This window comes from Mandrillus leucophaeus, unplaced genomic scaffold (assembly GCF_000951045.1).
Source record: "Mandrillus leucophaeus isolate KB7577 unplaced genomic scaffold, Mleu.le_1.0 Scaffold454, whole genome shotgun sequence".
NCBI classification, from domain to species: Eukaryota; Metazoa; Chordata; class Mammalia; order Primates; family Cercopithecidae; genus Mandrillus; species Mandrillus leucophaeus.
The window spans coordinates 1,773,151-1,796,038 of NW_012104854.1; the positions used below are offsets into that span (position 1 = coordinate 1,773,151).

The following is a 22,888-nucleotide window of genomic DNA, read 5'->3' on the forward strand; positions in this document are numbered from 1 at the left end:
CGGGGTTACTTGGTCGCCACGCTATTGTAAGCCTCTCCTTTCCCCGTTGCTGAGAGCTTGGATTTGTTCATCAGAATGGGTGGATCTCAATCTCCTGTCCCTGAGGCCACTGCAACGGGATGGTAGAACACGTCTTCTCCTGGGTGGGGTGACTGAAGACGCCTTCTTGAAGGAGAATGGGAATCCCAGACAAGCCCCCAGAATTGTTAGAAATAAAATTTGAAGTTGTAAAGAAAGACGAGCACTCAAACAAAGGATTTCTCAGCAAAGCAAATTTACTTCTGCGCGGTAGGGTGCTTCTCATGGGGCTGGTTGTCACGAGAGCACACTAAAGAAAGGAGAGTAGAAGCTTTTATTACTAATGGTACTCCTGCCCCCGTGTCCTTTCCCCATTGGGTGGGATCGGACTGCACAATCTAAACTAGACCCGATTGGCTAAACATTTAAACTTTCTTAGATAAGGTGGGTGCGTGATGGGAGAGAGGGGAGAGGAGGAAGGGGTCATCTACAGAGGACTAGAGAGCCAATCTTTTCTCAAATAAGGAAAGGAATGTGAGCTGGGGCTGTGGCATGCCTGGGCATGTAGGAAAATCAGAAAGAAGGACAAAAGAGAAGAAAGGCAGGAGGTACTTGGAATTAGAGAATAAGTAGCTCAGCAGGCTGTTTGAAGAGAAACCTTGCCATATCTCACGTCTTTTATATCTTCTCATGCCTGTATGTATTACATGAACTGACATAAAGGAAGTCTTTTGGCCTTTCCTGAGGTCATATAATGTTATGTTGGATTTTTCATACCTGAAGTAGAGAATCACGTTGAGTAATAACATGAATGCTTGTTTAATAATGTAAGCCCTTTAGTACTTACATGGTCATCTTAGGATGCATTTATATCCATTTGTTTTTACAAGATTAAAGGTTTCTTATTTTTTCCTGATTTTTAAAGGTAATATATACTCATTGTAATAAGGCTGAAAATGCCAAATTATATAAAGGAGAAAATAAAAATCAACTGTAATATAATTATAGATCATCATCATTACTATCTTTTCATATAGTTTTAAAAATTTTTTATTTTTGTCTTTATTCTTTATTTTTTTAAAAAGACGGTCTCTTTGTGTTCTTCAGGCTGGCGTCGAACTCCTGGGTTTTAAACAATCCTCTCATCTCAGACTACCAAGTAGCTGAGGCTGTTGGTACATGCCACCATGCCCAAACTTCCAGCCTTTTTTTTGTTTTAAAAAACTAGAGTTGTGAACTAGGCACAGTGACTCACACCTGTAATCCCAGCTACTTGGAGAGCTGAGGCAGGAGGATCTTTTTAGGCCAGTAATTCAAGACCAGGCTGAGTAACATAGTGAGCCCTTGTCTCTAAAACAAACAAAAATGGAGTTATAAATACTATCTTGTAAACTGCCTTTTAATTTTTATTTTATTTACTTATTTTGAGACTGAGTCTCACTCTGTTGCCCAAGCTAGAGTGCAGTGGCATGATCTCGGCTCACTGCAGCCTCGACCTCCCAGATTCAAGCGATTCTCATGGCTCAGCCTCTCAAGTAGCTGGGATTACAGACGTGTGCCACCACACCTGGATAACTTTTGTATTTTTAGTAGCAATGGGGTTTTGCCATGTTGGCCAGGCTGGTTTTGAACTCCTGACCTCACGTGATCCACCTGCCTTGGCCTCCCAAAATGCTTGGATTACAGGCGTGAGCCACCACACCCAACTTAAACTGCCCTTTTTATGTGGTGCAACTTATTTAACCATTTTCTACTGTAGACATTTAGCTCCTTTCCAGTCTTGAGGTATTATAAATAATGTCTACATATAGAATTTAAAATTTTCATGAAATGTATTTTTAAATAGTCACAGAATGTTAAATGTTAAAGAAATATGTTAATAAATTGAACAACAGTATTTAATAATTCAGACATTTAAAAAATAAGGAAATTTTTACAAATCAAGTAGAATTTTGGTTTTTAAAAAAATTGTCTTTGCAGTTTTACGAGTACAGTGTTTTCTCCAGTTTACTAAAAATGAAATCTTGTTTGTCATTTAGATGCCACCTGGGACAGCAAGACCAGGTTCTCGTGGTGGTCCCACAGGGACTGGTGGAGTTCTGTCTTCTCAAATCAAAGTTGCCGATCGCCCTGTAACACAACAAGGTTTGACTGGAATGAAAACTGGGATGAAAGGTACCTATTTTAAGATAAGTATCACACTTGGGCCTGTGTTTTGTAAGAAATAAATAATTGTGAACAATTAAAAAATTGTAAAAGTTGAGTAATTTTGAACAGTAAGTATTACAGTGCCATTTTATTAAATCAGGATTATAGCATGTAAGAATTATTACATGCAATTATGGCATGTAGTCAGAATTATGGCATATAATTGTTATTCTTTGAATCACAAAATTATTGTGAGAGTTAAACAACAGAATGAATATGAAAATACAGTTTGAATTAGAAAGCTATATACAGATATGAGCTCTTTCAGTCTTCATTTTTCTGACATGCAGCTGTAGTACAACTTGAAGAACTTTGAAATAATCTTGGAGAAAAGTTCAGGATTGAAAATTAGATTTTTAGTACTATAAAATACTCTGAAATAGTTTGGATAGTTTCTGTATTAAAATGACACTTAAAATACTTGTGTATTTATGAGAAGTGGATCAAGAAATTTTTTTTCTGATGATTACTATCTGTTCTAGTACTTACGTAAGGAAATGAGGCTAACACATAGATTTATATTAAATCTCTCATGCTTCTGCATATGTCTTTAGAGAAGCATAATAATACATTATATATTATAGTTTAAAATTTAGAACTGTGGTATATATAAACCAAAATATGGTAAACTCCTTATTTTTTTTTTCTTTTTGTCATAGACAGTGGTCAGTAGCCTGTGATGAGCTGTTTCAGAGTTTGTTTTCTATATTTTTGACAGATGATTTATCAGGAATGAAGATATGCTGCTAGTACAAAATTAATTATAACATATCATACATGCTACTTTCTATAATATAGTATATCATCCCTTTCAAGAGACTTAAGTTTTTTCGTCTACATTCTAATAACATTTAAATCACTAAATATTAAAAATGAATTGATTATTTAGAAATGTTTGCTTAATGATTATCAGTACCATGAAAAAATATTTCAAAATTACGTAGTCATTTAATTAGCCTTTTGAAAGTGGATGCACAAAAATATTTATATGTTTAATATTATTTTAAAACATCAAGGGTAGAAACATATTAAAATTCTGCAGTAAATTTATCAAATGTTTATTTCTGTATTAATTTATCCTTCAGAACAGAACCGATATAATTTAGGATTGTTAGTTTCTACCAGTATACTTCAAAGCCTTTTATGAGAGAATTCGGAACATTACCACTCCACACAACTATCTACTGTGACTTTCATTCTTACCTCCTCTAGTGCCCCATTTCCCAGTGTAATAAGATATTACCTTTACTTCTCAGCGTAGACCTTACAGTTAATACACCTAGTTTTACCTCTCATACTTTGCAGGGTACTTCATCTCTTACCAGGTTTGAGACATTTAACCAAGAATACTTTCTTAGTTCTACTGAAATGTAAGACCATTATTACAAAAGTCTCTGAGACAAATGATAAAAAATAATAGTCACTTTCTCATACTGAGGAATGTCTGCAATGTCCAGTATGACAGCCAGTAGTCAGAAATTTAAATTAGTTCCCCAGTAGCACCAGCCAAATTTTAAGTGCTCTGCAGTCTCGCTGTCCACTTTATTGGACAGTTTTAATTTAGAATATTTCTGTCACTGCAGAAAGTTACTTTGGACAGCTCTGTTCTAGATTCCCTTAGACTCAATTTTCATTCCATTGGCCTGTTCTGTAGAGTCTACTGTCTTAACAGCCCCACCTCTAGTCCCATCTTCGTAGTTTTAATTGAAGCTTCCTTTATGTCATGATTCTAAGATACTAATTCTCTTTTCAGATTCAGTGATTCTTCTTGATTCATTGGAGCATTCATGAAGACTGTCTTGAGAATTGTGGAGTGTAATTCTGATTGTGCTTTGGATTTGCTATTTTGGTGGCATTTCAAACTGAACACTAACACTTAAAACATTTTTTTTAGGTCCCCAGAGGCAAATTTTAGACAAATCTTATTATCTTGGGCTTCTTAGGTATGTTAAACATGTCTTTTCATCCATATGTTTTACTCGAAATATTGTGTACCTTCTGTCAAAATAGAGTATGTAACTTTAATATGAAGTTTTAGCTATGGCACTTGTTAGGATTTATTAGGTGTCTATTGATTTCTAATAATTATTTGGTATTCTAGCAATTTCTGGTTAATTTGGCTAGGCTGTAAAATAAATGTGATAGTATAATTAGCCTGAGATTTATAATTTTATGAATTTGCGTGTGTACGTGAGCTATATTTTCTCTCAGTTTGTTTGTGCTGCTATAATAAAATACCTGAGATTGGGTAACTAACAGGAATTTATTTCTTACTGTTTTGGAGACGTGGAAGTCCAAGAGCAAGGTACCAGCAGCTTCAATGTTTGGTGGGCATCTGTTTCTCAAAGATGGTGCCATCAAGGTGTCCTCATGGCAGAAGAGTGGAAGGGCAAAAGATACCTAGCTAGTTTCCTTCAACCCTTTTATAAGGCACTGATCCCATCCATGAGGGCAGAGCTGTCATGGCCTGATTTCAACTTCCTAAAGTCCCTACCTCTTAATACTATTGCATTAGAGATTAAATTTTGATATGAATTTCAGAGAGACACAAACATTCAAACCATAGCATACTTATTTTATTTTGTTTATATTTTAGAGACAGAGCCCCACTCTGTTGCCCAGGCTGGAGTGCAGTGGCATGATCACAGCTCACTGCAACCTTGAACTCCTGGGTTCAAGTGATCCTCCTGCCTTGGCTTCCCAAAGTGCTGGGATTATAGGCATGAACTACCACCACACCTGGCCTCATAGTATTTTTTTTTTTTTTTCTTGAGACAGAGTCTTGCCCTGTGACTCAGACTGGAGTGCAGTGGCGTTATCTTGGCTCAACTGCAACCTCTGTCTCCTGGGTTTAAGCAATTCTCCTGCCTCAGCTTCCCGAGTAGCTGCAGTTACAGGCGTGTGTGACCACACCCACCTAATTTTTTGTGTGTGTTTTTAGTAGAGGTGGCGTTTCACCATGTCAGCCAGGCTGGTCTCAGACTCCTGACCTCAAATGATCTACCCATCTCGTCCTTCTGAAGTGCTGGGATTACAGGCATGAGCCACTGTGCCTGACCTCTTGTAGCATTTTTAAAGTTCACTTTTTTCATCTGATGATATCCAAGAGTAATTTTTTTTTCTTTTTCTTTTTCTTTTTTTTTTGAGACGGAGTCTCACTCTGTCACCCAGACTGGAGTGCAGTGGTGTGATCTCAGCTCACTGCAACCTCTGCCTTCCAGGTTTAAGCTATTCTCCTGCTTCAGCCTCCTGAGTAGCTGAGACTACAGGCATGCACCACCATGCCTGGCTAACTTTTGTATTTTTTAGTAGAGATGGGGTTTCACCATATTGGCCAGGCTGGTCTTGAACTCCTGACCTCAGGTGATCCACCTGCCTCGGCCTCCCAAAGAGCTGAAATTATAGGCATGAGCCACCGCGCCTGGCCAAGAATAATCTTTTATGTTTTTTTCAGTAATTAATCTGAAATGTGTTACTCATATCATTAAAATGTTACCAACTACATCTAATAAGAAAGGAAAAATGTGTATACTTATTTATGTTACGTTAATCAGTGCAGAGTCTTACGTAAGTATATATTTGGTCAGTTGCTACGAATATGGCCTAATTTTAATTAATTTGTAAGCTTTTTTTTTTTTTTTTTTTTTTTTTATCAGCATATACCAATAAAATCAGTTCATAAGACACTGTCTGCTTATGGTAGCAATTTTTTTTTTTTTTTTTTTTTTTGAGATGGAGTTTTGCTTTTGTCACCAGGCTGGAGTGCAATGATGGGATCTCACCTCACTGCAACTTCTGCCCCCTGGATTCAAGTGATTCTCCTGCCTCAGCCTCGTGCCTGTAATCTGCGAGTAGCTGGGATTACAGGTGCCTGCCACCACACTTGGCTAATTTTTTTTTTTTTTGAGACAGAGTTTTGCTCTTGTTGCCCAGGCTGGAGTGCAATGGCATGATCTCTGGTCACCGCAACCTCTGACTCCGGGGTTTAAGTGATTCTCCTGCCTCAGCCTCCCGAGTAGCTGGCATTACAGGTGTGCGCCACCATGCCCAGCTAATTTTGTATTTTTAGTAGAGATGGGGTTTCTCCATGTTGGTCAGGCTGGTCTCGAACTCCCAGCCTCAGGTGATCCGCCCACCTCGGCTGCCCAGAGTGCTGGGATTACAGGCATGAGCACTGCACCTGGCCTAATTTTTGTGTTTTTAGTAGAGATGGGTGTTTCACCATTTTGGCCAGGCTAGTCTTGAACTCCTGACCTCGGGTAATCCACCTGCCTATGCCTTGCTTTTTTTTTTTTTTTTTTTTGAGATGGAGTCTCGTTCTGTCGCCCAGGCTGGAGTGCAGTGGCACGATCTTGGCTCATTCTCCTGCCTCAGGCTCCCAAGTAGCTGGGACTACAGGCGCCGGCCACCACACCTGAGCCTGGCCACCTACACCTTTCAAAGTTCTGGGATTACAGGTGTGAGCCGCCGCACTCGGCCTCATAAACTTTTGTTATATGTCTCTGGGTATGTCTCTGGGGATGCATCTCTAAATCAATGACTTTTTCTTAATCTTACTATTTTTCCAGTTACTTGTTCTACTGTCCTATCTCCATCTTCCCGTTTTACCTTATTTTCTTCTTGGCATATTATTTGTATCTTCTTTCTCTTTTATTTCTCTTTTGTTTAATCCATCCTCCCATCATGCTCTGAAAGCCCTGTTTTCTTTTATTTCTCAGTACCTGGATCCTTTTGAGTCTCAAACTCCTAGAAGGCAATAAAGAAAAGTATGGTTTTTCCCCATCTGTTCTCAAAGCTAAGAGAAGTTAGAAAGATAATAAGGCCATCAGTTGTTTAGTATCTCTGATATTCAGCCACTTTTTAATCAAAGGAAGGAAAGGAAATATAGTTATTCCTAATGATTGCATTGCCTTTCTACCCCAGGATTTGTGCCTCCACATCAAAGAATAGTTCTAGCTATTTGTGTAATTGGCTGTAGAGCAGTGGTTCTCAACTGGTGGTGATTTTGCCCCCAGGGAACATTTGGCAATTTCTATACATGTTTCTGGTTGTCACGAATGAGGTTGGAGGAAGTGCTACTGATGTTCAGATCCAGGATGCTGGTAAACATCGTACAGTGTACAAGATTGCTCTCAACACGAAGTACTAATCACCGACCCAGAATGTCATTAGTGCTACCGTTGATAAACTGTGCTCTAGAGGGTAGCAGCAGCTGTGATGATGACAGTTAAGCACCTACATCTGCCTATGGCATGTACTAGTTTGACCAGGCTTTCATTCTGGTTCTATTTCATCTTTCTTAATGAATCTATGTCAGTTTCTCATCAGTTGAGTAGAATAGAATGGGATATACCTCCTTTTTTTTTTTTTTTTTTGAGACAGAGTCTCGCTCTGTCTCCCAGGCTGGAGTGCAGTGGCACGATCTCGGCTCACTGCAGTCTCCACCTCCCAGGTTTAAGCTATTCTCCTGCCTCAGCCTCCCTAGTAGCTGGGACTACAGGCATGTGCCACCACACTCAGCTAAATTTTGTATTTTGAGTAGAGATGGGGTTTCACCATGTTGGCTAGGCTTGTCTCGAACTCCTGACCTCAAGTGATCCGCCTACCTTGGCCTCCCAAAGTGCTGGGATTACAGGCGTGAGCCACCACACCCAGCTGGGATATACCTCATTCTTAATGAAATAAGCCACCTAAACTTTTGGTATTCTTTTAGTGAATTTCACAAAACTATTTATATTATTGTTACATATTACTGAAAAGTTTAAATTTTGCTTACCTAGAGTTTTCTGGATTGAAAGTATTGCCAACCTTTTTATTTCTTTTCTAATAGAAGTAAAATAAGTGAACTTACAACAGAAGTTAGTAAACTTCAGAAGGAAATAGAAATGTACAATCAAGAGAATTCAGTATATTTGTCGTATGAAAAGAGGTGAGTAATAAGTATGTAGTATTCATTCAGTGTTTTGTACTTAAACAATACTAAATTTGTAGCTATCCATACTGTTTGTAATGTTTATTTTCTTATGTATATATTTATGAATATTTATTTTATGCTTGCAGGGCTGAGACTTTAGCTGTTGAAATAAAAGAGTTTCAAGGACAACTAGCAGACTACAACATGGTATTTTTTCTTTTCCAAGAGAATTTACTGTTAATATTTTCATTAGTTTTTACTACTGCTTTAAAAATACTTTAGTAGGCAAAGGGCATGCACAGATACTTTTTGAAAGAAGATAAACATACAGCCAACAAGCATATGAAAAGAAACTCATCATCACTGATCATTAGGGAAATGCAGATCAAAAGAGTAATGAGATACCGTCTCATGTCAGTCAGAATGGCTATGACTAAAAAGTCAAAAATAACACATGCTGATGAAGTTGCAGAGAAAAGGAAATGCTTATAAACTGTTGGTGAGAGTGTAAATTAGTTCAACCACTGTGAAAGCAGTGTGGCGATTCCTCAAAAAGCTGAAAAGTTAAACTTTTATTGAGTGTTGTCATCTTGAAAATTTTTAAATTTAATTATTTAACATACAAATTGCCACCATCTCTATGTTTTACTTGAAATATTGTGTACATTCTGTCAAAATAGAGTATATAACATAAATATAGTTCTACCAAAGGTGCTTCTACCTGTGGACTTTCAGAAGAAACAGTCCCTCTGGCAGTATTGACAACTGCTCAATCCTTGGGTAATATTGGCCCCATGGAAATTTCTAGTGTCAGAATTTTCTTTTTTCTAACTTTTTAGTTGCTTTAGCAGCAGTGGTGTCTGGATTTAATGAAAAAGACAAATTTTTATCTCACTTATTAAGAAATAGTGTTACAAGAAATAAACATTCTATCATAATGGTTAGGATAAGTTATGATATACCTACTTGATATTGTTACCTTGTGCTTATCAAAAAATTTTGCTGATTGTAGTATAACTTTTTAGTTTTGTTTTTGTTGTTATTATTAGTGGTGGTGATGGGTTTTGTTTGTTTTTTGTTTTGTTTTGTTTTTTGGGCTTTTTTTTTGAGACAGTCTTGCTTTGTCGCCTGAGCTGGAATGCAGTGGCTCAATCATGGCTCGCTGCAGCCTAGACTTTCTGAGTTCAATTGATTCTCCCACCTCAGCCTCCCAAACAGCTGGGACTGCAGGCACATGCCAACACACCAGGCTAATTTTTTTGTATTTTTTATTGAAATGAGGTTTGGCCATGTTGCCCATACTCGTCTCAAACTCCTGGGCTCAAGTGATCTATCTGCCTGCCTTGGTCTCCCAGAGTGTTGGGATTACAGGCTTAAGTCATTGTACCTGGACTATTTTTATTTTTAAATTTTTTTAGAGATAGGGTCTTGCTCTGTTGCCCTGGCTGAAGTGCAGTAGCATGATTGTAGTTCACTACAGCCTCGAACTCCTGGGCACAAGTGATCTTCCTGCATCAGCCTCCCAAGTAGCTGGGACTACAGGTGCATGCCACCATGCCTGGCTAATTTTTATATTTTTTGGAGAGATGAGGTCTTGCTATGTTGCTCAGGATGATCTCGAACTGCTGGGCTCAAGTGACCCTCCTGCTTCAGCTTCCCAAAGTGCTGGGATTATAAGCATGAGCCATTGAACCCAGCCCTCTTGTAATTCTTAAATTTGCTGGACTATACAATTCATCACAGACATTTTGTGGAGCCCATTATTCAGTTGGATTTTCTTTAGTAAATGATGTTCTGTTTTAAATATGAGAAAAATAGTTGCTTTTCTTTTGTTGTTTTTTTTTTTGAGACGGAGTCTCGGTCTGTTGCTCAGGCTGGAGTGCAGTGGCGTGATCTCAGTTCACTGTAACCTCCGCCTCCTGGGTTCAAATGGTTCTCCTGCCTCAGCCTCCCAAGTAGCTGGGATTACAGCCACGCTCCCGAGTAGCTGGGATTACAGGCGCCCAGCTAATTTTTGTATTTTTAGTAGAGATGGGGTTTCACCGTGTTGGCCAGGCTGGTCTCAAACTCCTGACCTCGTGATCTGCCCCCCTTGGCCTCCCAAAGTGCTGGGATTACAGGCGTGAGCCACCATGCCGGGCCGAGAAAAATCGTTTTTATAAGGTATGAAATGACATTAGATGAAAGGGAGTTTTAGTTATGCTGGAACAAATTAGACATATTCATATAGAAATACTAGTGTGTAAAATATGCTATTTATAGATTTAATGAGCTAATATCTGATACAGAGCAGTTAGCTGGGTATCTGACATATAGTTAGCACTCAATAAATGCTAGGTCTTATTAGCACTTATAAGTGAAAAATGTGATATACATTATACCCAAGTAGTTTGTTTTTAGTAGACCTTCTGTTCACATTCTGGCTGTATCACTTCCTAGTTTTGTTTTTCTGTTAAATGTGTACAATCATATCTACTTCACAGAGTAACTGTAAAAATTAAGTGAGTTAATATATATGGAATAGTGTTTGATACTAGGTAAATACCCTATGTTGGCAACTGATATCCTTGCCTAATTTTTTGAAGTAGGCTTACTACTGTTCTATCTGTGCAAGCCCTGTTGATTTTTTAAAATTATTACATGATAAAGAACATCTTTTTACATTTTTGCTAGTGTAAATTTGTAAATCTGCTAACACTTCTCTCTCCTTGGGGGCATTGGCAGGGGAAGAGAGAGTGATAGATCTTTCCAAAACTTTTGTCTTTTCCAGACCCTTATTTATAAGCTCAGCCATCTTTTCAGAGCAGGCAAAGGGGTCTACAAGGTATAATTTGCAGAAAGAGTAGTTTATTACTGCTCATTTATCCATGTTAAAAATGTAGTTTGTTTATTGGCAAGGTACATAATACATGCTTACTTAGCTCAATATTTATCTTAAAACAGAACATATTTAAAAGTATTAATACTTAAGTTACTACTCATTATTTGTAAGACTGAATACCTATATTATTAATTATAGAGAACATGTGTAAAGACTAACAGAATGGTGTTTGTTTGTTTGTATTTTTGTTTTTAGTTGGTAGATAAACTTAATACCAACACTGAAATGGAAGAAGTAATGAATGATTACAATATGGTAAGAAAATTTATAAATATAAGCAAATTGATCTGTGTAAGTCATATCCTACAAAGCAAAACATTTATATCTAGAGAAAGTTTGATAAAACCTTAAGTGCTATAGAGATGAATATTACTCTAATTGTAAATATCGCTATTATGTATTCATTGAGCTCCCTTAGTTGCTCTTTTAAATTTTCTTGCTGTTGGTTGGCTTTCCTAAGTGGATTTTTCTTTTTTTTTTTCCTTGAGACAGAGTCTAAGTCTGTTGCCCAGGCTGGAGTGCAGTGGCACGATCTTGGCTCACTGCAAGCTCCGCCTCCCAGGTTCACGCCATTCTCCTACCTCAGCCTCCCAAGTAGCTGGGACTACAGGCGCCTGCCACCACACCCGGCTAATTTTGGTATTTTTAGTAGAGATGGAGTTTCACCATGTTAGCCAGGATGGTCTCGGTCTCCTGACCTCATGATCCACCCGCCTTGGCCTCCCAAATTGCTGGGATTACAGGCATGAGACACTGCGCCCGGCCCCTAAGTGGATGTGTAGTAACTGTCTACTGTGTTTGAACTGGTGTCACATGCAACATTAGTTAGGGAGTGCCATCTGCATTTCCTTATATATATTAGTTTACAATATTTCTGGCTTAGTTTATGCACAAATGTTGATTAATACTCAGTGTGACAAATGATAACTTTACATAGTTTTTGTCACCAGTGGATAAAAATGAATAGATATGAATCCAGACATAATATTAATTTTTGATTGGTAAATGAGAATTTGTATTTAACATGGACATATCACTGGGGACTCCAAAAAGGGGGATGGTAGGAGGGCAATAAGGGTGGAAAAATTACCTAGCGGTTACAGTGTTCATTATTTGGGTGATGGGTTCACTAGAAGCCCAAACCTTACCGTTATATAATATATCCATGTAACAAATCTGCACATGTACCCCTGAATCTAAAATAAAACAAAAACAAATTTGTGTTCAGTGTTCTTAGATTACTTGGTAGAAAACAATAAAATATGTTGATAGCTAGCTTATTTTGAATATAAGCATTTGGATGAAAATAACATACAATTTATGATTTATATGATTTGTAATTTATTTACGTGAATAAAGACTATTCTATGAAGACATAGGATTTATAAAATGACTCTTCTAAATTTGGGGTTCTAAAACTATGATAATTTAGTTACTTTTACCTTTAGAACACAGGAGAATTCTCTAATTAAGAATTGTATTTCAGCTGGGTGTGGTGGCTCATGCCTGTAATCCCAGCACTTTGGGAGGTAGAGGCAGGAGGATCACTAGGTCCGAAGTTCGAGACCAGCCTGGCCAACATAGTGAAACCTCGTCTTTACTAAAAATATAAAAATTAGCCGGGTGTGGTGACGCGCGCCTGTAATCCCAGCTACTCAGGAGGCTGAGGCAGGAGACCCGCTTGAACCCGGGAGGTGGAGGTTGTAGTGTGCTGAGATCATGCCACTGCATTCCAGCTTGGGTGACAGAGCAAGATTCCATCTCAAAAAAAAAAAGAATTTCAATGCCAGATATAAAAAGTAAAAACCTTATGTGTTTTGTTGGTTGTTTGGGATGGGGGATCCATTTTCTAGGCTGGGTATGCACAGGTAGTTAATTAGCTATACTCAGATCCTGAATGGTTCAGGAATAAAACTTGTGGTGGTTCTAAATTTAACATATTACTAATCAAATATTTATTGAACATTCAATACCTGCTTTAAATGCTGTTTACATAAATTGAATTCACGTTGAATTTGACAGACCACTGAAGTACAATGAATATTTTTGGTATGAGATTACAATGCTTCTTAAGACTTTTTAAAAATCTGGTATTGTTTGTTAAATGAGACAATAACTATTTTTTTTTCTTAAACTTTGTAATGTGGCACTGGGATGATTATAATATTTTCTCATTTAGTTCGTAACCAAAATAACCTACAAAGAAAAAATTTGGTTTAGTATTTATTTATTACTAACTTATGTGTTAACTGTTTATCCAGCTTAAAGCTCAAAATGATCGAGAAACACAAAGTATGGATGTCATATTTACTGAAAGACAAGCGTAAGTATAGCTAATTTAAAAATCAGATTCATAAGTGAGCTTTATTAGGTAGTTTAAATTGTGATTCAGTTATTTCGTTGTAAATTTTTCTAACAATTTCCCTGTTGCCTTTTTCATTTAAAAATATTTACAACAAAAATTTTGTTGCTTATGCATCTGTTATCTTCATATACCATTAAATAGCTAAATTCTGTATAAAGAATATTACTAAATAACTTACATAAATAGGATTTATGCTGCTAGGAGCTGAAAACTTATGATGGATAAGAACATCTTTATATCTACTATTTTTAGTTTTAACCTAGGCTTTTAACTAATTTGAATTGCGGTGTGTCAGCCCCAATCTACTGAAAGACACATTGTTCATTAGGAAGCTATTTACATTATTTCTTTAGCATTGATATTTAATAGTTATATTAACAATCTACATCATATATATAGATTATATGTGTATCTTTATATATAACCTGACTAAAGACTAAATACCAGCAGGGCGTGGGGGCTCATGCCTGTAATCCCAGCACTTTGGGAGGCTGAGGCACGTGGATCATGAGGTCAGGAGTTCAAGACCAGCCTGACCAATATGGTGAAACCCCGTCTCTACTAAAAATACAAAATTAGCTGGGCGTAGTGGTGGGCGCCTGTAATCTCAGCTGCTTGGGAGGTGGGGGCAGGAGAATCCCTTGAACCTGGGAGGCGGAGCGTGCAGTGAGCTGAGATCGCACCACTGCACTCCAGCCTGGGCAACAGGGCAAGACTCCGTCTCAAAAAAAAAAAAAAGAAGAGAGAGATTAAATACCATCTAATGCTGGAAATAAAGTGATTGTGGCAGTGGGAGTAATGCCTGCAAAGTTAATAATAGATGTGATGTAGTTAACTTCTTTATGTGTTTTGTCAGTTGTTTGGGATGGGTCCATATTTTAGGCTGGGTACGCACAGGTTTTTAACTAGGCATACTCAGATAAAATCCTGAATTATTCAAGAATAAAACTTGTGTTGATTCAAAGTTCATTCTAAGGTCAAAAAGTTGGTGAAGAATAGTTAATTTGGAACCAACGCAAATTTTATTCTTGATTTATTTATTCTAAGGCAACACAAACACAGACCATGAGCTATGTTGTGTAAATACACACACAAGCACATTCTCTCTCAGATATTTATTAATATTAGTCTCTTTGAGAGCAAAGACAATAATAAACCCAAATTACCATATTCAGTAACCAAAATTCAGTAACACCAAATACATTCTCTTGTTATCTCTGCATAAAACAGTAAATATTTGATAATGAATAGATGTTAAAACATACTGATAAAACATTGAAAGATAAATGTAATTCTTCTGTTGATTAAAAAGAAGACTCTGTTTTCCACTCTTTTTTTTTTTTTTTTAATAGAGTCTTGCTGTGTTGCCCACACTGAATTGAAGTGGCATACTCATGGCTCACTGCAGCCTTGAACTCCTGAGTTCAAGTCATCTTGCCTCAGCCCTCCAAGTAGCTGAGACTACAGGTGCATGCTACTATGCCCAGCTTGTTTTTTGTTTCTTGTGGAGATGGGGTCTTGTTACATTGCTCAGGCTAGTCTCAAACTCCTGGTCTCAAGCAATCCTCCTAGCTTGGCGTCCTCAAGTGTTGGGATTATAGGCGTGAGCCATTGTACCCGGCCACTGTCTATCATTTGATGCTGCTGTAAAGTGACATCTTAAAAACTCAAAACACTAGCAGTCTTTTTCCTTTTACAAGGAAAATTTTGTTCATGGTAACCAAGCTCTTCCTTGAAAACGTTCCTTTTTTTTTGTTGTTGTTATTGTTATCCTGGTTTTAATCCATTAAACAAATATTTGTCGTTTACTATATATAAGATACTGTCTTAGGTACTTCAAAGAATAAGAAATATGTAAGCTATAGGCCAGGTGTGGCAGCTCACACCTGTAATCCCAGCACTTTGGGAGGCCAAGGCAGGTGGATCATGAGGTCAGGAGATCAAGACCATCCTGGCCAACATGGTGAAACCACTTCCCTCCCAAAAGTACAGAAATCAGCTGGATGTGGTGGCCTGTGCCTGTAGTCCCAGCTACTCGGGAGGCTGAGGCAGGAGAATCGCTTGAACCCGGGAGGCAGAGGTTGCAGTGAGCTGAGATCATGCCACTGCACTCCAGCCTGGCGACAGAGCAAGACTCTGTCTCAAAAAAATAAAAAAGAAATATATAAGCTGTAATCCCCTGAAGGCTTTAAAGAGTTTAGAACATTTAAGTTCTCATTTATTTGATAATTTATCTCAAAGTTACAAAATATGAGGTCAGGTTTTAAAATTATATTTACATATTTTACAGATATTTCATCTAACAACATAATTTCAAGAGCAAAAGTTTAAGAATGTCATAGATTTTTATATCTATTTGGTTTTTTTGATTACGGAAAATCTTCAAACATGGTAATCTGTCCTGAAGATGCATCCAAACCATTTACAACTCTAGCGGTAATTTTAATAGAGGCTGAATGAAATTGGTTCTCTTGTCTATTTTAAGCAGAAATTGAAATTAAGAACAAAAATCGGCCAGCCGCAGTGGCTCATGCCTGTAATCCCAGCACTTTGGGAGGCCAAGGCAGGTGGATCACCTCGGGTCAGGGGTTCAAGACCAGCCTGGCCAACATGGCAAAACCCCGTCTCTACTAAAAATACAAAAAGTAGCTGGGTGAGGTGGCAGGTGCCTGTAATCCCAGCTACTCAGGAGGCTGAGGCATGAGAATCACTTGAACCTGGGAGGCGGAGGTTGCAGTGAGCTGAGATTATGCCACTATACTCCAGCCTGGGCGACAGAGCGAGACTCTGTCTTTAAAAAAAAAACAAAAACAAAAACAAAAATTATTGTTATGAAGTTTGCTTTCTTTTTTTAAATTACACTTTTAAGTTCTAGGGTACATGTGCACAGTGTGCAGATTTGTTACATATGTATACATGTGCCATGTTGGTGTGCTGCACCCACTGACTCGTCATTTACATTAGGTATATCTCCTAATGCTGTCCCTCCCTGCTCCACCCACTCCACGACAGGCCCCAGTATGTGATATTCCCCAACCTGTGTCTAAGTGTTTTCATTGTTCAGTTCCCACCTATGAGTGAGAACATGCGGTGTTTGGTTTTCTGTCCTTGCGATAGTTTGCTCAGAATGATGGTTTCCGGCTTCATTCATGTCCCTACAAAGGATATGAACTCATCCTTTTTTATGGCTGCATAGTATTCCATGGTGTTTATGTGCCATATTTTCTTAATCCGGTCTATCATTGATGTGCATTTGGGTTGGTTCCAAGTCTTTGCTATTGTGAATAGTGCCACAATAAACATACGTGTGCATGTGCCTTTATAGCAGCATGATTTATATTCCTTTGGGTGTATACCCAGTAATGGGATTGCTAGGTTAAATGGTATTTCTAGTTCTAGATCCTTGAGGAATTGCCACACTGTCTTCCACAACTAGTTTGCAGTCCCACCAGCAGTGTAAAAGTGTTCCTATTTCTCCACATCCTCACCAGCATCTGTTGTTTTCTGACTTTTTAATGATCGCCATTCTAGCTGTTGTGACATGGTATCTCATTGTGGTTTTGATTTACATTTCTCTGATGGTGAGTGATGATGAGCATTTTTTCATGTGTCTGTTGGCTGCATAAATGTCTTCTTTTGAGACGTGTCTGCTCATATCCTTTGCCCACTTTGTGATGGGATTGTTTGATTTTTTTCTTATAAATTTGTTTAAGTTCTTTGTAGATTCTGGATATTAGCCCTTTGTCAGATGGGTAGATTGTAAAAGTTTTCTCCCGTTCTGTAGATTACTTGTTCATTCTGATGGTAGTTTCTTTTGCTGTGCAGAAGCTCTTTAGTTTAATTAGATCCCATTTGTCAGTTTTGGCTTTTGTTGCCATTGCTTTTGGTGTTTTGCCCATGCCTATGTCCTGAATGGTATTGCCTAGGTTTTCTTCTAGGGTTTTCATGGTTTTAGGTATAACATTTAAGTCTTTAATCCATCTTGAATTAATTTTTATATAAGGTGTAAGGAAGGGATCCAGTTTCAGCTTTCTACATATGGCTAGCCAGTTTTCCCAGCACCATTTATTAAATAGGGAATCCTTTCCCCATTTCTTATTTTTGTCAGGTTTGTCAAAGATCAGATGGTTGTAGAAGTGTGGTATTATTTCTGAGGGCTCTGTTCTGTTCCATTGGTCTATATCTCTGTTTTGGTACCAGTACCATGCTGTTTTGGTTACTGTAGCCTTGTAGTATAGTTTAAAGTCAGGTAGCATGATGCCTCCAGCTTTGTTCTTTTGACTTAGGATTGTCTTGGCAATGTGGGCTTTTTTTTTTGTTTCCATATGAACTTTACAGTAGTTTTTTCCAATTCTGTGAAGAAAGTCATTGGTGACTTGATGGGGATGGCATTGAATTTATAAATTACCTTGGGCAGTATGGCCATTTTCACAATATTGATTCTTCCTATTCATGAGCATGACATGTTCTTCCATGTGTTTGTGTCCTCTTTTCTTTCATTGAGCAGTGGTTTGTAGTTCTCCTTGAAGAGGTCCTTCACATCCGTTGTAAGTTGGATTCCTAGGTATTTTATTCTCTTTGAAGCAATTGTGAATGGGAGTTCACTCATGATTTGACTCTCTGTTTGCATGTTACTGGTGTATAAGAATGCTTGTGATTTTTACACATTGATTTTGTATCCTGAGACTTTGCTGAAGTTGCTTATTAGCTTAAGGAGATTTTGGGCTGAGACAATGGGGTTTTTTAAATATACAATCATGTCATCTGCAAACAGGGACAATTTGATGAAGTTTACTTTTATATACAGCAGTAGAATAGATTTATTTCTTGTGTTAACCAGATGGCCAACATCTCAATAACACAAAGATCTATCTTGAGTCTATACATTCAGAGTGAACAAGAAATGCCATACCTTGAGAAGGCAGGTGTAAAAAGCTTCTGTTTTCATTCTTTTCTCTTTCAGTACAACCATTTAGTGTGGTCTGACCATGTGGTTTATTATGGAAAACACGTCCATAAAAAGTTGGTTATTATAAACAGCCTCAATATGTTACTACAACAATATGTAAGACACCTGGATTTAATTCAGTTTCACAGGCTTGCTTGAACTAATGATTCTCTTCTAATCCTGTACTTTCCAGTTTGGTATTAGTCAAGATCAGTTGTCCTATAAAAATATAGGTAATTATAATTTTATACCCATTTATTTTTCTTTGTTTAGTCAGCTGTTTATTGAATACCCCATATTCAATAGAGGCTGTTGAATATAAAAGCTTAAGTGTAGTCTTTACTCATTTGTTGTTATATTTCATTTTGCTACATTTCTCAAATACAAATATTTGCATCTTATAATTAGGAAATAATTTGGCAGAGTGGTACATTATTTAGAAAAAGATATTTTATGTTTCTATAATCACCTCGTAATTGAGATTTAAAACAAAGTATAATTGATATATAAAGAAACATTAGCCATAGTATACTTATATCCTTTGTTGAGAACATGTTTCTGTAAACACAAGCAAATATGTATTATAAATTAGTAAGTTCTTCTATTTTACAGGTATATCATCCTAGATAGTTTTTATTTTCTCTCAGTAGACATTTGCATTGAATTTACTAATTATGTAACTTTTTTTTTTTTTTTTTTTTAATTTTTGAGAAGGATTCTGGCTTTGTCACCAGGCTGGAGTGCAGTGGTGCAACCTCAGCTCACTGCAACCTCCGCCTCCCAGGTTCAAGTGATTCTCGTGCCTCAGCCTCCTGAGTAGCTGGGATTACAGGCACCTGCCACCTCACCTGCCACCTCACCCAGACGGGGTGAAATGCTGTCTCTACTAAAAATACAGAAATTAGCCAGGTATGGTGGTGTGCGCCTGTACACCCAGCTACTTGGAAGGATGAGTAAGAAGAATCATTTGAACCCAGGAGGCAGAGGTTGCAGTGAGCTGGGGTTTCACCATGTTGGCCAGGATGGTCTCAATTTCTTGACCTCGTGATCCACCTGCCTCGGCCTCCCAAAGTGCTGGGATTACAGGTGTGAGCCACTGCGTCCGGCCGTAACTTTTAAAATGACTATTCTGTAGATTATGACATAGATCTATTTTATTTTAGTTTCTTTTTTCTAAGGAATTGTCAAGTACATACAAATTTGTAAAACTTTATTATATACATAAACAATTTGAACATACACAGAAATAGCATACTATACCATACACAACATACATAAAAATAGCATATTATATCCTTATGTACTCAGACCCCAGCTTCTTCAGCTCATATTTGACCTTGCTCTATCCATACCTCTGGCCACTTTTCCATTCCATGTGTTATAATGAAGAAAATACCAGAAATATTATTTCACCCATAAATATATTTCAGTGTTTCAGAGATATTTGTAAAAGACATAAATTCTTAATTTCTCTTCATATGAAGGTAAAAATTATAGATTGTGCTACAGTTTTTAATGTACTGTTTGCATTGATAAATTTTTAATTATGATTGTAGCCAATTGATTACAAGGAATTGGCAAATAATTCTCTTTAGACCCTTCCTATTACAGTCTATAGGCCAGTGTTTTCCAAACTATGTTCTTTGGATTGTTGTTGAACTACGAGCTCTTAGTAGATGTAACTCAAAGAATGGGTTTTGTTGTCAAGTAAGTTTGGGAAATTTTTAATACTTTGCTCTCGAATAATCAGAGAGCCGTAAATTTAGCTTAGTAAAGTTTTTCATAAATCCTATTGTAAAGAATCTTGGCCAGGCACAGTGGTCCACGCCTGTAATCCCAGCACTTTAGGAGGTCTAGGTGGGCAGATCACGAGATAATGAGTTGGAGACCAGCCTGGCCAATATGGTGAAACCCCATCTCTACTAAGAATACAGAAATTAGCCAGGCATGGTGGTGTGCACCTGTACTCCCAGCTACTCGGGAGGCTGAGTCAGAAGAATCGCTTGAACCCAGGGGGCAGAGGTTGCAGTGAGCCAAGATAGCACCACTGCACTCCAGCCTGGCGGCAGTGCCACATTCTGTCTCCAAAAAAAATAAATAAATAAATAAAAAGAATCTTGTTTCACTTTGTTTAAACCTAGTTTTTCCTATAGTAATTTGACCATGTACCTTTTTCTTCTCCTGTAAATACTTGTGAATGTCTCTCTGGAAATTAGTATTTTGGGAAAGCAATTTGGGAAACATTGCTGTATCTACTCAATAGATAGAAACAGCTGTCTGTGGACCACATGAAGATTCCTCAGTCCCAGCACAGATCAATTTGAGTAAAAATCTCCCAGAGAGAGGTAGAAATATGTATTTTTAAAACAAGATTTATAGATTATTGTGATGCCTACTTTGTAAGCCACTATGATATTCAACTGTAGTGATCCTGCATTATGGTGACAGCCTTTCTTTATAACCAGAATCAGTAGTGACTTATTAGGGATTATGCCTGAACATTGTGCTTGTGCTTTAAGTTGCTATAAAATTTTAAGGAAATTTATTATGCTATTTCAGGAAGCATTTTGAAAAAATATTTTCCAACTCTATGAATTTATTCTGTGAGCATAAAATCAATCTTATATTATTTAAGCTATCTGTTTCTCACTTTGACTTACCATATATTAATAAATCCCAAACTTTTATTTCTTTACTGATTGAAACTTTAGTATAATTTAATACATATTATGTCAAATATCTGTGTTAATATGAGAATCCATTCATTTTAATTAATGAATAATTTAGGCCTTTTTACTAGTCTGTATGGTCACCCAAACACTGCTAAGAATAGGAGTGCTAGTATTGTAAACTATGTAACTGTCAGCTACCAGGGAGTGTCAGTTATTGTATTTGGACCTGCTTGCTCAATACAATGCAAAGAACATAATTTTATGATATTCATGTACGTTGTCATTAATATGAATGTCTGCTAGCTGTATTTTGGTATATCACATAGCAAAATCTCCATATCTAAACTGTGAGTGAGCTGATAACTTTGTTTAAACAGCAAACTTTGAAAGAAATTAATTTTCTTCACGTAATTCATGGATATCTATATATTTGTCTTCAATAAATCCATCATCGTCTACCACAAATGAATGTAATTGTTCAAATATTACTGTAGTTTCTTCAGAGTTTGTTTCTGGTATCTGTGAAAGAGAACTTGGATTTCCAGTAAAACCATCTTCATAGGTTTCTGCTTCATGCTCTTCCAGGCGATGATGATTATAACTAAGCAGAATACTGTACCATATTGGGCATTTGATAGCAATAAAAATGAGAAGTGAAGTTGTCAGTGCAGTGACAACAACACCAACGAGAAAAGCCCAGCTTTTTCCAAGAGGTATATGTTCTTTAATGGAATACCGAGAGAGAAGAGAGAAAGAAAATTTGTTAAGTTGGCAAAATAATCATAATTATATATCCTAATTCTCCTCAATATTGGTATTAGAAATAAACATACATTGTAGTTTTCTTTAGACAAATTTTGTGTGGTGGAAGAATTCTCTTTTTCCAAAACAGCTACTGCCATTTTGTTACCTTTTTACCTAAGACCATTATTGATTTATACTCGTTGAGATTTGTGACTAGACTAGTTAAAACAAAGGCTCAGAGAAGTTAAATAATTTGCACAATGGCATTTGGCTTGTAACTAGCAGAACCTAGGTTGGAAGACCAATATTTTGTAAATCTTTAGTTGGATGAGGAATCTTTCTTTTATATTTTTATAGAAATTTAAAATAAAGATAACTACCTCAGTTTATTTAGTATGATACATTCAGCAGTGTTAATATTAAGAACTGGTACATTACCTGAATTTCTTGTTAAGTTGTTCAAAGAGCTATTAAATGTTGAATTGCTGATGGGCTGAAAATGAATATAAAGATCTTCAGTTACTGGTGAAGGAAGTTTTGAGTGGCATTCAGCCTTAGGAGGTACTGTTTTAATATTGTAGCTCTTCAGGCTGTTGGGGTAGCTACACATGGTGATGTTCTCATTTTCTAGTAAATCAGAAATAATAAGATTTAGAATAGAGAAAAATAACCGTTAACAACATTTTAATAGTTAACAACATTTTATAATTGTTTTATCTAGAATTTTTGACATATCTGTCATTCTTAAAGGCATTATAAGAAATTCCTGTTGTATTTGTCTAGCAACACAGTGAAAGGATAATGCACATTTCTGTTTATTATTTTATAAATACAGCTTAAATGCAGTATCTGTTTATTATTTAGTTTATCTGTATTAGTGTAGATTGTATTATTAATATTGTGGTTACATGGTTACAATCTGAATCTCAGGCACAGTATTTGCAGTTAAAATAGGTCACTTGTTTTCACTTAGTCTAGGAAGCACTGTTAAAAAATTACTCTTACATATTGACTTTGCTAACAATACACGAAGTGACGTTATCATCTTACATATATAGAACATTTACATTTCTGGCTGGGCACGGAGGCTCACACCTGTAATCCCAGCACTTTGGGAGGCCAAGGCGGGTGGAGCGCC

At 37.0% G+C, this 22,888-nt stretch overlaps 1 protein-coding gene across 2 annotated transcripts in view; it reads left to right on the forward strand.

Moving 5' to 3' along the window:
* IFT74 (intraflagellar transport 74) overlaps positions 1–22,888 on the forward strand; it is a 121,780-nt gene that overhangs the window by 12,641 nt on the left and 86,251 nt on the right. For both annotated transcript variants that reach the window (XM_011994370.1, XM_011994371.1), the window contains exons 2-7: positions 2,058–2,193; positions 4,121–4,169; positions 8,057–8,155; positions 8,287–8,347; positions 11,217–11,276; positions 13,283–13,344. In XM_011994370.1, the coding sequence (XP_011849760.1) occupies positions 2,058–2,193; positions 4,121–4,169; positions 8,057–8,155; positions 8,287–8,347; positions 11,217–11,276; positions 13,283–13,344 (467 nt within the window). The remainder of the gene's footprint in view (positions 1–2,057; positions 2,194–4,120; positions 4,170–8,056; positions 8,156–8,286; positions 8,348–11,216; positions 11,277–13,282; positions 13,345–22,888) is intronic.